This window comes from Ruditapes philippinarum, unplaced genomic scaffold (assembly GCF_026571515.1).
Source record: "Ruditapes philippinarum isolate M1 unplaced genomic scaffold, ASM2657151v2 ctg20_1_1_1_1, whole genome shotgun sequence".
NCBI lineage: Eukaryota > Metazoa > Mollusca > Bivalvia > Venerida > Veneridae > Ruditapes > Ruditapes philippinarum.
Window position 1 is genome coordinate 524,703 of NW_026860204.1, and position 18,477 is coordinate 543,179.

The following is an 18,477-nucleotide window of genomic DNA, read 5'->3' on the forward strand; positions in this document are numbered from 1 at the left end:
GTTTCTTAGCGTAGGTTAGACCGAAATATCGCATCCTTTCTGTGTATTCATACTATTGTGTTCGAGGTACTTATCCGAAGACTATAACTACGCCAAACTCCCCACAGCAGTTTCTTCCCCAAGTAAATTCGGTCGTGACGTCAGAGAGCCGAATATATTTTTTTCGCTTTTAATTTTAAATTAGAAAACTTTATATCATCATTAAATTGTTCTGATTAATATACAAGAATGTAAAAAATATACGTTTAAACATTATTTTGTAAATATAACTTAGATATTTTCAAATTCATAGTGACACCGTATGTATAGTAAACAAAGACTGAAGTTAGACAGTTATTGAACAAATTGCGCAAAAGATTTTGATCTGGCACTTGTTTTAAAATGTTAACAAATTGAGTGTTTTGAACATATTTTATCTGGTAAGGATGTATTTGTAAATCCGCCAGTTGGATATGGATCCTTGGCGTACTGAAACTGGCCGCCATGTTTTTATGCTCCCCGAAAAATTTCAGTGAGCATATAGTCACCGCCTTGTCTGTCCGTCAGTCTGTCCGTCCGCTTTTCTTGTCCGGGACGAAACAACAAGAGGTATCAACATCTCATTGAGAAGGTGTGCAATTTACAAGAACCGTTATTGAGGTACTGCCCGTTGTTTATTTCTATACTTTGAAATTTGTCCGGGACATAACTCTAAAACTAGACCTATCAACATGAAACTTTGCAGATAGCTAGATCTCATTGAGTAGGTTTACAGTGCACAAGAACCGTAACTCTGTCTTGCAATATTTTGGAGTTATTGCCCTTTGTTCATTTTGACACTTTGAACTTTGTCCGGGAGATTACTCTTAGATTGTAAGAGATATCAACATGAAACTTTGTAGGTAGATAGGTCTCATTGGGCTAAAGAATCATAACTCTGCTTTGCCTTATTTTTGGAGTTATTGCCCTTTGTTCATTTTTACACTTTGAATTTTACCCGGGACATAACTCTGAAACTATAAATGATATCATCACGAAACTTTATAGACAGATAGATATCATTGAATAGAAGTGCAGTGCAAAAAAAACAACATAATTCTGCCCTGCCGTATTTTGGAGTTTTTGCCCTTTGTTCATTATTATACTTTCCTGTGTGGGGACACAGGAGCATCACAAGGTTCAACCTGTTCTTGTTGTCACATGATACAACTATCGTCGCGTGGGTTTCAGTGGTGGTAGTGATTAAAGTAGCGGGACGTAACCGCTGTTATGAGTTTGTAACTACGCAAAAGAAAACTATTTAAATTGAAAAAAATGTCTTTTTGTGACAAACAAATTTTATTTCATTTATTTCAGAAAGAAAGTGAATAAAACCAAACTTATCCATAAACCGAATACAATTTCAGACAAAAGTTTTATTTATTTAACTTCCTATTTTAACTTGACGCTGATCAACCCCACACCACTTACCAATCCCCCACCCCCGCCCCACGTGATACACCCTTGTAAACACTTTATCAAAAAAAAATTTAATATTTGAACACGAATGGGGCATATTTTACAACGATTATAGACTGGTTTGCAACATTTTACAATTTTGCCGTGTTGGGCTTTCTTTAGGGATTCTTTTTCTCTCTCTTTAATTAAATATTTAAAAAGTGTTTACAAGGGCGTATCCCTTGGGGCATGATTTGAACCCCAAGCGTCTGTGAACTTTAAAGTTTCCTTCATTTAACTGACGTTGTGTGAAAGTAAACAATACTTAAATATATATAAATATATGTGTCGCTTTAGATCTACATGTACTTGGTGTTGCTTGCTGAAGCGCATGCATACTGAAATATTGAAAATTATTATTTTCAATGGAAGGAATATTCAAATTATTCTACATTACTCTACTCAGTAGATCTATTATTATAGATTCTTTCGGCGTTCCATACACTACTGTGGATGACCTCCAGCTTTGAACATTGTAAAATAAAAATAAAAAAACATAGATACAGTATAGCTAGCTTCAAAGCAAATAAGGCAAAGATAATAAAAAAACAAATAAATAATATTTCCATACCGCACAGATGTCAATCAATACCGTCCGTGCTAGCCATTTTGAGAATATATCTTTACTTTACTTTACTGGAGTTGAGGTCGCAAGACGTCATCATCGTCTTCTATAACCCCCCCATGGTTTTGTACCCAGTTCTGATCCGGTATGGTGGTATACTGTGTTTCTCCCATGAATTTGTCCAACCTGTTTTTAAAGCTATTAAGTGAAGGAGCATTCACAACCACTTCTGGTAAATTGTTCCAGTCCGAGATAACCCGTAGAGAAAAGAAATGCTTTCTAATCTCAGTTCTACATGATTTCACTTTCAGTTTATACCCATGACCTCTTGTATTTGCATTGTTATTTAATTCAAAAAACACTTCATAGTTAATATCCTCCTTATGATGTAACAATTTAAAAACTTCAATCATGTCACCTCTAAATCGACGATATGCTAGTGAAGGCAATTTCAGTGTTTTAAGTCGTTGTTCATATGACAGATTTCTTAGTTGACCAACTAGTTTTGTTGCACGTCTTTGTACTGATTCAATTGCATTGATGTCTTTCTTAAAACGAGGATTCCAAATAATGTTTCCATATTCTAGATGAGGCCTAACTAGGGTTTTAAATAATTTCCCGAAAGATTTCACTGTGAAATGCAGAAATGTTCTTCTCATTAGTCCTGTAATTTTATTTCCTTTATTGATGCAATCATTTATTTGCTGTCTAAATTTCATATTCACATCAAAAGTAACTCCAAGGTCTTTTACAGATTCACTGTTTGAAATTTCATTTCTGGTGTTGTTTACTTTAAGATGGTAGGTATTATTGACATTATGATTTCCGTAGTGTAATGTAGTGCACTTGTTTGCATTAAACTTAAGTAACCACTTTTCACTCCATATACTTAATTTGTCATTGTCAGATTGAATTTTCTCTATATCTGCATCATCATTCGCTAAATTGTACAGTTTTGTATCATCAGCAAATAAACGCAATGTTCCTTCAATGGCATCTTCTATGTCGTTAATGTAAATCAAAAATAGTGTAGGTCCTAAGACACTTCCCTGTGGAATACCACTGGTGACTTCAGTCCATTGAGATTTTTCACTACCAATTACAACCCTTTGTCTTCTATCCCGGAGAAAAGCATCAATCCATTTTAATAATTTACCATTAATTCCATAACTTTCAAGTTTCTTCAATAATCTAACATATGGAACAGTGTCAAACGCCTTTTGAAAATCATAATAAATACAATCAAAATTTTGACTATCGTCTATCCATTCCGTCCATTTTTCCATAACTTCCAGTAATTGTATAGCACAAGATCTCAGTGTTCTGAATCCATATTGTGAATTTGAAAATAGATTGTTTTCAGTCATATGTTTCACTAATTGATCCCTTACCACCTTTTCCATAAGCTTACAGGGGACACAAGTCAAACTTACTGGTCGATAGTTTCCTGCCTGGTTTCTCTCCCTTTCTTAAACAACGCTTTCACATTTGCCGTTTTCCAGTCAATCGGTGTTTCTTCTTCTTCAAAAGATTGATGAAATAAAAGAGTCAATGGTAAACATATTGCATTCTTAACTTCTTTCAGGACTCTAGGGTGTAAGAAATCAGGTCCACATGATTTAGTTACGTTAAGATTTTCAAGTAATTTCATGGTAATTTGCTCATTGAACTGTACTTCCAAGATACTTTTACCAGAACTTCTATCATTTATATATGGAATATTGTTCAAATCTTCAATAGTAAATACAGACTTGAAAAACCTATTTAGTTCTTCAGTTTTTTCCAAGTCATTTTCCGTAATCGAACCATCGTCTCTCTTTAAGTCTGCTATTCCATTTTGGACTTTTTTGCGAGAATTCACATATTTGTAAAATGCTTTCGGATTTGTATCCTCTGCAATTTTTGTTTCAAAGTTATTTCTGGCTTTACGACATTCACGGGTAGCTATATTACGTTGACGACAAAAATATTGAAAGTGAACATGTTCATTTGTTTGTCTATATTTGTTCCATGCCCTATGTTTCTTTTTCACCGCTTTAAGAGCTTCTCTAGTCATCCAAATTGGTTTATAACCCCTATTTGATGATTTGATTTTCTTAACAGGAATATGTTTTTTCATTGATTCTGTTATTTTATCTTTGAAAAATATCCAATTTTCATTCACTTCTTTACCTTGAAATTCACTTATCCAATCAACATTACTCAAGTCAGTTTTCATTTCATCATAGTTTCCTCGATCATAAGTAAATGACTCTTTCATGTATGCCTCATTGCTGGAATTACAGTCAATACCAAAGGTAATCACTATATGGTCACTTTTACCCAGGGGACTGAAGTGTTCAATATTGTTCACTAAAAGTTCTTCTGATGAGAAAACAAGATCTAAAGTACTTGGTCTTTGGCCGTTTCTGTATCTTGTATAAAATTCTATGTTTTGATGAAGATAACTATCACGTACAGCTTCTATAAATTCATGACTTACATGATTTTCAGGCGCACTTGAAATCCAATGCTTCCAGTCTATATCACGATAGTTGAAATCACCCATAACAACTACTCTCGATTGTGTTTCATTATTCAATGCACTAATCATTTCATTTATAGCTACATTATTTTCCGCACTCGAGTTAGGAGATCTATACACTAATCCTACGAGAAGCTTCTCTAAATTGTTAATTTTAATTTCACACCAAATAGCCTCTTTAGCAGAATTCTCGTTCAGTTTTTTATATTCAGTTACTTCTAAGTAGTCTCTCACAAACAACAAAGTTCCTCTACTTGCAACATTTTGAAATTTTGGATTACAGAATACATGATATCCTTGTAAAACATAACTTGAAAGGTTCGGATTCTCTAGATTCTTTTTAAAAGCTTCTGTCAATCCTACAATATCAGGTTGATGTAAATATACTAATGCTTCAAGTTCTGACCATTTATTTGATATAGAGTCTGCATTTGTGTAAAGACATTTCAAGCCATTCTGATTTTCAATTGAAATTGAATTTTCAACAGAGTTTATACTAGTGTTTTGACTAGAATGATCACTACTTGCACTTGATTGACTAGATACGGAATTTACATCACTACCGACATAGTCTCTGTCACTTTCATTATAAATATCAGTACTACTAGTATTAGCAGATTGACTAGAACTAGATTCTTCAATGTCACTATCACTATAAATTTCAGTGCTACTACTTTCAAAAATCAATTCAGTAGATTCAGAGTCACTTTCACGAAATATTTCAATAGAATCAACATTAACAAAATCTACATTTGACTTACTGTTCATACAATCAACTTCAACAGGAGTGCTATGTACATCCTCATTCCTTGAGGTTTCAAAACACGGAACTTCTAAACTTAATGAACTGGAAACATTAACAGAACTGTAACTTTTAACTATAGTGTCATTTATTTCACAGTCTACAGCCTGGGCGGCTTCCCACCCAAGCTCTTTCCTAAAGGGGGGCCATTTTTAGAAGCACTGTATCCTTGTGCACCTTTTGAATTTGTTTTACCCCTAGTTTGAATCTGCGAGCTACCTAGCTGTTCATTTTTCTTAGGACTTGCAGTTATTATTCTATTGTTTGCAAATCTTTGGCTAAATCTTGGAATTCTACTTTCCCGCTGAGACGGTGACAAAATTTCAACATCATCAGGTTCCTGAAATCTAGGACCAGAATTATAAGCTACTTTACTTGCTAATTCAGCTTTCATTTTCTTGTATGTGAACGACCTGTCCATAACTCTTCTTCTTGCTACTTCTTGTTTCAGTTCTTTATTCATCTGTCTTTGTCTGAAAGTATAATCTGGTGTTACAGTCACCTTTGCAAAGTTAGTTTTTTCCTTGAGTTTTGCACTGTTTTTTAAAATATTCAACTTAGCCCTATCATTTGTAAATGATACCTTCAATGGCCGAGGATATTCCTCTAGGTTCTCACGCTCCCTGCCTAAACGCTCAACATTTTCAACATTAGCATTTTCAATATTTAATGTAACACACATTTCTTGAACTTTCAATTTATCATCATCACGTTTTTCCTGAGTATTTTCTCCAGATGGTTCAGATAGATTATATACAATCAAATTACCTTTCCTTTTATCACGTTCATGGTAATCTCTCACTGCTTCATCCATGCGGTAATCTAAATGTAAGTTACTTACAGTTTCCATTTTCTCCTCTAATGCGTTTACTCGCGACTCCAATTTTTCATTTTTGACAGTTAACTTTGTGATAGCACTGAGTACTTTCTTCACGCTTGGAATAGCTTCTCTACAGCCTGTACAATACCAAAGGAAATTTTCAACAAGTCCTAAATCATGCAATTGGTCATGAAATGATTCGGTCATTCCAGAACACCTTTCATCAATACAAAACCATTTATCACACAAGTCACACTGAACTCCATCATCATCATTTTCAAGCAATTCATGACATGCTGCACAGCTTGCCCTTTGACTATAATTATGCTCTGAATCACTTAATACAGACATATTATCAGTATCTCTCTGTTTATTTCTTGAGTTTTGTGAAGGTTTATTGAAGGGCATCTTGGTCGGATTTCAGTTCTCAAAAAAGTCTTTAAAATATGCAGAATTTCAATTCAGAATGTTTCCTTAGTATACCACCATTTCTAGTTGAGTTGAGGGACTGGGTACAATAATGTGGGAAGAGGGGGTTTGGGTAGAAATGCCAATTTTTTTAATCGACTTTGAAAACCATGTGTTGCCACCATAACCGGAACCGGAAGTCTCCTTCAAATGCAACTATTGCTACAAATGTCAATATTAATAAAGGCACTAACTCCAAAAAACGTTTCCAAGAATTGTTGAAATTATCAATTTCTTGCAGCGTCTTTTCGTTTTTTTTCACTCATGTTTAAACTTTTTACATGTAGGACTATGTAACATTATCAAGTAATATGCACATATAGTAAGCGCGTGTAATATCTATAAATAGATTAGCATATGTTAGTGTATAATTATATATACATTATGTTGTTGCAGACAACAAGATTCTGGAAGAAATTTCCCAGACTTTCTTATTAAGCTAGGTAGATCTATGTGAACATAATATTTTAAGGTATTATGTATTAAAGTGTTAGTTAACTTATTTGCCATAATTAATATAAAATTTTATGGAATTTATTATGCTCTCGCAAAGGACCTTCAAGATCTTATTTCTATAGAATTTATTGCACACGCGTGCTAGCAATTTAAATTCCATACTGTACATTCAAGTACAGTAAAACTTGATATATGACCAATAAAGTTCTGAATTTATACGTTTTTCAGGAGTCATCAAAATTAAATTTTAATATATTCTTGACACACATTTATACTAATAGATCCAATAAATATCAAAGGATTCTTATTTCAAAAATATCGACGTTTACAAGTATTATAACATTAATTAAACAACAACAACAACAACAACAACAACAATTTTATATGTTTTCAACAATTAAAGAATATATTTCCTTCTTTTATCTTCAATATCTTACTTTTTTAAGATATGGTTAGAATTGACCATAGTTTTGAAATGATAACAAATTAAACCAAAGAAAACGTACCATGGTTAATTAAATCAGGAATCTGTTATTTTTGCATGAAGAAAAGAACAAAAGGCTGGATTCAGAAAACTTGACTAATTTTGCCGTCTAATGTTACCAATTGAGTATTTTTATATTTTCAATAATTTAGATCTTCATAGATCTGCAATAATTTTTTTATTCTGAAAAAAGAAGGGGAGTTTTTGAAACATTTAAAGATCCTGTAACACAATTTTTTATGGTTTTATATCATAAAATATGAATGCTCAAATTAGAGTTATCAATATGTAAGTTCCAAAAGCATTATTTATAAAGATATTACGAATTTAAACATTCCTGCACAAAATAAAGGAGGTCATTAAAATTTATTTTCTAAAAAAGTCTTTGTCCATTTTTTTTTCATTTAGAAAATAAATGCATATATCTAAATGATTACATATAAATGTGCACAAATATTTGCAGTACATATTTTACATATTCTCCGATGTTTGAGAATTGTTTTATTAGCATAATTATAAACAATCATATATAAAATTTCAGTTAAGTGTGGTAAACAACCTCAATTATAACATAACAGGATCTTTAAGTAGTAAAGCTAGCATACCCTATTTTCACTCATTTCACTTTTTAAAAGTATTTAAACAAAACTGCAAATATTTCTTAATAAAGGATTTTCAAGAAAACATAATGAAAAAAATAGAAAACAAAAAAACATGTTCTGATCCCACAAAGAGAAGGAAAAAAGCAAAAACTTGAAGAAATAATAACTTGCCCCTAGTGGGACTTAAAACCCTTACCCTCTGAAACTCTGTTTGCTTACTAAAATGAATGCTTCTCAGAAATGAGGTTCACATAAGGCCTCTTATACATTAAAACTGATCTGCTATCTTAGATCTTAAGTACTTTACAGTAACCAGAACACAACATGATGAAAATAATTAATCTAAAGTGGTCAAAACTATGAACACTTAAAATGTCTTTGACAGACACGAATGTCTCCGCTATATATTGACTGGAAAGGCTTTCTAACTGTTGACTTTTTTTTTGACCTATTAGTGTGACCTTGACCTTAAAGCTAGTGTTTTGGTCATGCGTTTGACACCACTATCTAATCATGCTACACATTTGTGCAATATGTGCTGACCTCTGAGTTGACCTTGGAGCTAGGGGTCTGGGTATATTGGCCATGTCACACTTTTTTGTGCCAAGTTATTTGCATGACAGATTTACAAGCCGGACAAGATTTTCTAATTGCTGAAGTTTGACGTCTCAGCGTGACATTGAGCTTGAATTTAGGGGTCTATGTTCTGCGCATGGCGCACCATCTCATAATTTTGAACATTTGTACCAAATAGTTTTAAAATTCCATTATGGGCCGGATAAGAATTTCTTCTGTCCTTTGACCTCTCCTTGGCTTAGAGATTGTGCATGACACAATCGTTTCGTCATATTTAACATAAGTGTCCATATTGTTTCAAAATCTCTAAATGCATGAAAAGGTTATGGACTGGACAAGGTTTTCGAATACACACACACACACGCACGGACAGAGGTAACCTTTGTAATACACACTACATACCCCTTGTCACTACATGTATCATTGCAGAGGCATAAAAACATGACCAATAAACTATAATTATAAAATACAAAATTGTATGCCCTGTACACAATTATTTGCGGTACAAAATTATTTACGCCGGGGTTGTGACCTTTTTAAAATAAGCAGACATTAGCCGCTGTCTGTGGCTAGTTGTCGGCGTAAAACACAAGGGATACTGTTTTGCGTAACATATCCTACGACGAATAAGTAATACTGCGCAAATCCATTATTGAAAGCATTGTGTTTATAAATATAAAGGATATTTGTTTAATTCAGTGTAAGATCGGAATATATTTCACAGAGTGAGCACCAAAAGGTATATTTGCCACGAGTGAAATATATAACACAACATGATGACAATAATTAATCTAAAGTGGTCAAAACTATGAACACTTAAAATGTCTTTGACAGACACGAATGTCTCCGCTTTATGTTGACCGGGCAAGGCTTTTTAACTGTTGACTGTTTTTGACCTATTAGTGTGACCTTGACCTTAAAGCTAGTGGTTTTGGTCATGCGTTTGACACACTATCTAATCATGCTACACATTTGTGCAATTTGTGCTGACCTCTGAGTTGACCTTGGAGCTAGGGGTCTTGGTATATTGGCAATGTCACACTTTTTTGTGCCAAGTTATTTGCATGACAGATTTACAAGCCGGACAAGATTTTCTAATTGCTGAAGTTTGACGTCTCAGCGTGACATTGAGCTTGAATTTAGGGGTCTATGTTCTGCGCATGGCGCACCATCTCATAATTTTGAACATTTGTACCAAATAGTTTTAAAATTCCATTATGGGCCGGATAAGAATTTCTTCTGTCCTTTGACCTCTCCTTGGCTTAGAGATTGTGCATGACACATCGTTTCGTCATATTTAACATAAGTGTCATATTGTTTCAAAATCTCTAAATGCATGAAAAGGTTATGGGCTGGACAAGGTTTTCGAATACACACACACACACGCACGGACAGAGGTAACCTTTGTAATACACACTACATACCCCTTGTCACTACATGTATCATTGCAGAGGCATAAAAACATGACCAATAAACTATAATTATAAAATACAAAATTGTATGCCCTGTACACAATTATTTGCGGTACAAAATTATTTACGCCGGGGTTGTGACCTTTTTAAAATAAGCAGACATTAGCCGCTGTCTGTGGCTAGTTGTCGGCGTAAAACACAAGGGATACTGTTTTGCGTAACATATCCTACGACGAATAAGTAATACTGCGCAAATCCATTATTGAAAGCATTGTGTTTATAAATATAAAGGATATTTGTTTAATTCAGTGTAAGATCGGAATATATTTCACAGAGAGAGCACCAAAAGGTATATTTGCCACGAGTGAAATATTAACTTTTGATGTTCACGAAGTGAAATATATAGAGGATATTTGTTTGTTTGTGTGTAAGATGAAATTTTATTTCATCGAGTGGGCTTTAAAAACAGTATTCTCACGAGTGGCGTAGCCACGAGTGAGAATACTGTTTTTAAAGTTCACGAGATGAAATAAAATTACATCTTACACAACAAACAGATAAATTTTCTTTTTATTTTATGCTTAAAAACAAGTTAAAACGAAATTTCCATAATTTTAACGTTAATATTAAAATCTGTTTCCCCCATTGAGAGCCCCATTTAGACGGAATTTCTCATTTTAAACAAGAAGTCTTGAGCTGAAAAAAAAGTCCGCCAATCAAGGTTAAATGACGGTGATATTTATTCATTTTATCAAAAAATATGAATGATCGCTTGTTTTAATAATAAAAACAAACAATTCTTGTAGGAGAAAAAGTCAAACCATCCATCCATATTTCTGTTACTTACTGCGAATTTATATTAGACCTGGCTTTGTAAAATGTAAACGGCAGCCATTTTTTAAAGTTGTGTATTTCATGGGAGGAAAATAATTGTGTAAGTTTCAGAAGGATATAATTTGGATTTGTTAGTCATACACCTTTTTAAAAGAAAGAAAACTTATTTGAGGATTGTAACAGACAAAAAATAAGTGTTGACAGAAGTGAAAACATTCAGAAAAGGAGCTAGGAAATTGGAAATTAATTAAACTTGGAAGCTTGCTAAGGAACGCTGGGTTGATTTACTTATTTTACGAGTGATGGCTGTCAATGCTTTTCAATTTTTCATAAAGCATACGGCAGTTATTGCTCGTAGGATACTTTAATATGCCCAAATGTCATCAAGAGCAGTTTTGCATGGGGAAGGAATGTATTTTTCAGACTGTAAAAACGAAACAAAAAAATTTTTAGAGACGAAATTTGGTGATTGGAATTTGAAGGAATAGAAGTAAGTTTTCTCTCTTTACTACTTTTGACATTTTAGTTATTTATCTATTTCAGCTTTGCTATTTCTTTTAACAGCCTGACATTGTCAGAATTGTCAGTAAAAATAAAATTGAGGTACTACATGGGGAAAATCTTAAAAAAGTAGTTTCGTCATTGAAAAAAGTGAAATTATATTTTGATAATTTTTACTGTGAAATTATCAAATATAATTTTCACGGATAAATCAGTAATCCACTGAAAAGCATAAAATAAATTTCGATCTTACACTAAACTAAACAAATTTTCTTTTTATACCCCCGCACAACAAAGTTGTAAGGGGGGTATACTGGAATCAGCTTGTCCGTCCGTCCGTCCGTCCGGCTGTCCGGCCGTCCGGCCGTCCGTCGGTTTTTTCTTGTCCGCCCAATAACTTAAGATTCCTTTGACCCTTAGTCTTCATATTTGGCATGGAGGTTATTCATGATTAGTAGATGACCCCTATTGATTTTGAGGTCACCAGGTCAAAGGTCAAGGTCACAGGGGCCTTGACTTCAAAAACCTTGTCCGCCCAATAACTTAAGATTCCTTTGACCCACAGTCTTCATATTTGGCATGGACGTTAGTCATGATTAGTAGATGACCCCTATTGATTTTGAGGTCACCAGGTCAAAGGTCAAGGTCACAGGGGCCTTGACTTCAAAAAGCTTGTCCGCCCAATAACTTAAGATTCCTTTGACCCACAGTCTTCATATTTGGCATGGAGGTAAGTCGTGATTAGAAGATGACCCCTTTTGATTTTGAGGTCACCAGGTCAAAGGTCAAGGTCACAGGGGCCTTGACTTCAAAAAGCTTGTCCGCCCAATAACTTAAGATTCCTTTGACCCATAGTCTTCATATTTGGCATTGAGGTTAGTCATGATTAGTAGATGACCCTATTGACTTTGAGGTCACCAGGTCAAAGGTCAAGGTCACAGGGGCCTTGACTTCAAAAAGCTTGTCCGACCAATAACTTAAGATTCCTTTGACCCACAGTCTTCATATTTGGCATTGAGGTTAGTCATGATTAGTAGATAACCTCTATTGACTTTGAGGTCACCAGGTCAAAGGTCAAGGTCACAGGGGCCTTGACTTCAAAAAGCTTGTCCGCCCAATAACTTAAGATTCCTTTGACCCACAGTCTTCATATTTGGCATGGAGCTTAGTCATGATTAGTAGATGACCCCTATTGACTTTGAGATCACCAGGTCAAAGTTCAAGGTCACAGGGGCCTTGACTTCAAAAAGCTTGTCCGCCCTATAACTTAAGATTCCTTTGACCCACAGTCTTCATATTTGGCATGGAGGTTATTCATGATCAGTAGATGACCCCTATTGATTTTGAGGTCACCAGGTCAAAGGTCAAGGTCACAGGGGCCTTGACTTCAAAAAGCTTGTCCGCCCAATAACTTAAGATTCCTATGACCCACAGTCTTCATATTTGGAATGGAGGTTAGTCATGATTAGTAGATGACCCCTTTTGATTTTGAGGTCACTGGATCAAAGATCAAGGTCATAGGGACTTTGACTTCAAAAAGTTTGTCCACCCATTAACTTAAGATTCCTTTAACCCACAGTCTTCATATTTGGCATGGATGTTGATCATGACTATAAGGTGACCCCTATTGATTTTGAGGTCACTGGGTCAAAGGTCAAGGTCACAGGGACCTTGACAAAAAAAAGCTTTTCTTCTCAATTGCTAAAGAATGTCCTGTCTGCAATGTATTGATTTTGACATTTTCACATTTGAAGCATGTAGAATACATAACTTAGCAATGCACTGGCTTAGTAACCTCAGATTTGGCAGGGAGGTTGTCCTTGAGCTCTAAATGGCCATTGTTGATTCTGACAAAGTGGTATGTGGGGGTATTCACGCCATCATAGTGGCAGTTCTAGTTTATTATATGCAAATAAACGTTTAAAAAGACGTTTTAACCTGATGCTAAATGAAAAGTGCACCAAATAATAATGCAACGTGACGTCATTTACGACTCAACGTGCAATGTACCAAATCAGCCACCATAACTTATAGTAAGTTACTCATGGCATACTATAATCAATGATCTTAGCTCATTAATCATTCATTAATTTAACTTTAGCACCCGAATATAGCCCATCCTCACTAACATCTATCTCAATGAATATTACTTGTGTCAATGTGTATTAAACTTGATTTATTAATAACAAAAACTATTTTTGCTTTCTTTTTTTTTTAAATTTTATATCCTGGATGGGGGGGCGGGGGTACTTAAGTCTTTTTCATATGCTCCCCGAAAAATTTCGTACGTCCCGAATTAGTGTGCGGCCCATAACTTCGTTATTTGAAGTCGGATTTTACAACTATTTCACAGAAATGATCACCATATTGAGACAACGTGTCGTGCGCAACATTTGGGACGCTACCTTGAAAGTCAAGGTCACAGCATGACCTTCCACCAAAATCTTGTGCCGCCCATAGCTTCGTTATTTGAAGTCGGATTTTACAACTATTTCACAGAAATGATCACCACATTGAGACGACTTGTCGCGCGCAACATTTGGGTCACAACCTTGAAAGTCAAGGTCACAGCATGACCTTGTTTTTAAAGAATAAACATAACTACTAATATCTACCATGTTAGGACCACCTTCTTTGTATTTTTTAATGATTACAGATTGTTTTATTTTTGCCTTACCTTCCCATATAAAATCATAAAATAAGTCATTAAATGTTTTCAAAAAAGCAGTATTATGTGTAGGTAGGCTTGTTAAACAATGAGTAAAAAAAGGAAGCGATATTGACTTAACAACAATGTTTTTTCCTAGTGGACGTAATACCCTTTTTCCAATAATTGATTTGAAGCAGCTTTGAACTTTGTACGGGAAATACATCTGAAACCATTAGAGGTATCAACATAAAACTTTGTAGGTAGATTGATCTCATTAAATAGAAGTGCAGTGCAAAAAATCTCAAACCTGCCTTGCCTAATTTTGGAGTTATGGCCCTTTGTTCATTTTCGAAACTTTGAACTTTGTCTGTGACATAACTCTGACACTACAATATGTATACTTTCCTGTGTCCAAAACCTATTCGGGGAGCATCACCCGGCTCAACCAGTTCTACTTTTTCCCCAGTTTTGTTAGAGTTATTGCCCTTGACTTAGTATAAATTTGCAATTTTCAACTTGTTCATGCATGGCTAAAAATATTTTGACCTGTATGTCTGAAAATGTACAAGAATGTTGGTCAGCCATATACTTATGCGCCTTGGGGTTTGCTTGTGGATTTAAGTTCTTGTCCTTGATTTAGTAAAAGATTTTTAGTTTTCAACGTGTGGCACATGTTGACCTAGAAGTTATAAGATTGACAAAACAGTGGAGTGTGTGGGCACTCGTGTGCTATGGACACATTTCTAGTTTGGAAATAAAAAGTTTATTGCTTCCCGGCGAGCACTTACATGCGGTTATCTAATTCTAATTTGGCTCTATAAAGGTCATTTTCCAAACGAAGACCTAGGGTACATTATTTCAGGCACACCCGGGAAAAATGATAGAACAACTAGCCTTATGTAAAGTAGGCTGATCCTATACTCACATGGAGAAGGGGCAAATGATAATATATAGTATGCGCAATAAAAAAAGAATTTAATAAGGTATACAAAACAGCTAATCATTAAAGGCACATTATGCTTCTAAACAAAGAAATTTTTACTTCTTTAGAAGGGTCAAATATTAATTTTATGATGTTTATATGATAATGGTTTTAGAGAATTTTAGATTCTTGTTACCTGAAAAAAATTGCCATAAAGTAGGAAAATGTAAACAAGTGAACAAAGTAGTATTTTGACTTTCATACAAAATACACATTCACTCTAAATGTACTTGTTGACAAAAAAACAACAGATGAAAAAGATGGTTTAAGTAATTAGCCAATGAGTAACATTTTGGATACTATAAAAGTACACCAAAATTAAAAAGCTTTTGAGAAATAAAAATAAAGAATATCTGAAGCATAATGGGCCTTTAAAACACAAAGACAATAAAGTTGCCTGTCAACAGCTTTGCCTTAATAATAACTCAACAAGCAAATTTTGGTATACAACAAGAAAACAAAACAAATAATGCATGAATAACTACATAACTAAGTTTAGAAAACAAAAGTTAAACAGATATGTGATTTTTCTTTACGAACAGAAAGTGATTAACATTTGCCACCGGTATAGAGCCAAGTCAGCCTGCACAACCGTGAAGTCTGAACAATACTAAACTGTTGGTTCCTAAAAACTTTTATTTTTATCTTGAAATGGACGGTTCCAAATTAAAATTTGGGCAAATCCATTACCTAATTTAAGCAGGGTTTGGGTTAATTCAGTCTTAATCATCAAATACACTTAGGTGCGCTATTTATGACATAAACGTTTTGCACATAGTTGTTACGACAAAAACACACGGTTCTTATGGCAAATACACATGGTTTTTACGCCAAATACTAGTATCACACGGTTTTTACTGCAAATACACATGTTACGACAAAAACACACGGTTCTTACGACAAATACGCATGGATTTTACGGCAAATACACAGGCTTGTTACTTCAAGTTTTCAAGTGATATCAACATTGTTTGTTTTATAGCAAATAATCAAATAAATATGTGTACGCCACAAAAAAATCATAGCATTTAATTATGCAATTATATCCTAATTCGGATTTATGTGGTCAAGGTCAATTGTCTCATTCTTGAAGAACGTTTCATTTTTTTGAAACTTTGTATATCCAGTTAGCAACAAGAAGTGAGATAATTGTGAACTTATTGCATATTCAGAGTGTTGTTTAATACAAAGTCAAGCAAATCCAGATTGTTGTTACTCTAAATCGAGCAAACCCAGAATGTTGATACTGGTACCCCAATACAACAAAATTCAAGCAAATCCAGAATGTTGTTACCCCAAATTCAAGCAAATCCAGAATGTTGCTATCCCAAATTCAAGCAAATCCAGATGATTGTTGTTACCACAAATTCAAGCAAACCCAGATCGTTTTTTTCCACAAATTCACTTATGTATATACGGTAATTGGTAGAAATTCACATTATATACATAATCACATATATAAATGTGTGTTACCGCAAGTTTACATGTATTTCATCAACCATTATGATTGGATCAAATTAAAAGACACAAAAGAGAAGTGTTTGTCTCGTAAAGTGCTCTCTCTTTTGTCAAATACAACATAAAGTTGTTTATTCTTTTCCGAATACATAATGTCAACTATAGATTTGTATTTTGAATTTTTCTTCAGAGACAAGCATTCTTTGACCAAGTAACCTCGTTCTGATATTTGTACTATTTTTAGATATCCGGCGACATAGATATTTCCATTGACGTCGCATGTGACGGAATTAATCATCCCTTCGATTTGTTTTGTTAAGTCAACTTCTTTGATTATATTTCCGTCAGTATTAACTTCAATGACACGATTTATCTCGTAGTTTGATTCGCAAATGACTAAAGTGTTGTTAAAAGTACCTGTCATACACACTGGTGACTGTAAGGCAAGTTTTCCTTCGCTCGACTTTTTCAAAAAACATTTATGCGTTTCTACTCCTTCCGGTGAGTAGAACGTAATAGATAGTGTGCGTACACGTCCAAAATTTGTACTGTCTTTAAACAAGAGCAATGCAATCCCATTATTGAATTCGGTGAAAAGTACTTTTCTACAAATTGTTTCTTCAACCTCAACAGATTTGATTGATTTCGTTGTGTCTTTGTGCAACTCGTAAGTTACCTTTTGACAGGATATCATTTTAAAGATATTTTTCAGCCTTTCCAGAATGGGAATATAAAGAGGGACAAAATGCAATACGTGTATATCTTCGTCATGAATGATTAGTGAAAATCCGGATGTCGAGCGAGCCGCAAGACAAATTTTTAACGGATAATACACCAAACCACGTTTTGCTCGAAGAAAGTAGTCCGGCTTAAAATCGTCCATTCGTTTGAGGCACAATGTCTCCAAAAAATCTGTATCATAATTTCTGTTATACAAACATAAAACTACTGCTCTTCTTATCTTTACGAAAGACACAAGTTTGATATCCGGGACACATAGTAGTGCCATATTTAGTACTTTTACAACAAAATCTTCATGTCTGTCTTCTTCTAATTGTACTGATAATGTTTGTATCTTATCTGATCCGCTGTCCGTGCTAGCGCTTTCGCTGGGAAATTCTTGATGATCCCTGCACGCTCTTATTTTCTCATAGATATGTTTACAATGCAAACAAACATACAATCTGCATTTTCTGCAATATTGTGACAATTTGTTCATCGGAAAGTTGCAAATACTACACGTTTTAGCTGACTTGATACCATCGTCAAAGTCTGAAAGTAATGAAAATACCTCTATTATACTCAATATACTCCTCTTAGTTCACGGTACTTAACGCTTTAAAACCAGATAGGAAACAACAAATGAAACTTATGGTTAATCTAGAACATAAAGGTATTTTCTGATGTATTGCACAAGGAAACAATAATATATTCAGTCAAAGTCAATTTTAATGGACCAAACATAGAGCATATGTCGGCCATTTTGAAAACAGTATGTCATAATTTAAATCGCGGTAATGGTGTTACATTTCAGTTTTTTCATGTTTCGGTTAAAATTTCTACATGCTATTTTGTTTGATTTAAGATATTAAAATTATTCTTACTTTGTACTCAAATTTTATTTTTTCAACAAACAAGGACATTTAGAAAATGTTTCAGACATACGCACAAATTTATTGGACTATTGCTTTTTGCAGAAATTTGCAAAATGTTGTTCTGTTTTGCGTAAAAATCTAGAGATTTAAAATATTTTGCACAAAATCTTTGTTGTTTAGGTGTATGAATAAAATATGTCAATTTTGGCAACTTTTAACACTGGTCACATGAAAATATGCCATTACCGTGAAATAAGTGATGACGCGGAATT

General features: G+C 34.1%; 1 protein-coding gene across 1 annotated transcript; it reads right to left on the bottom strand.

The window, feature by feature from the left end:
* Positions 1–3,470: 3,470 nt before the first annotated feature.
* Positions 3,471–5,333, bottom strand: LOC132759227 (uncharacterized). The gene has a single exon (XM_060750957.1). It carries the CDS (start codon positions 5,331–5,333, stop codon positions 3,471–3,473), a length of 1,863 nt encoding a protein of 620 aa, XP_060606940.1.
* Positions 5,334–18,477: the final 13,144 nt, after the last annotated feature.

Bases quoted from the DNA above. Each gene is read 5' to 3' on its own strand.
- LOC132759227 (XM_060750957.1), bottom strand. From the start codon at position 5,333: ATGAACAGTAAGTCAAATGTAGATTTTGTTAATGTTGATTCTATTGAA.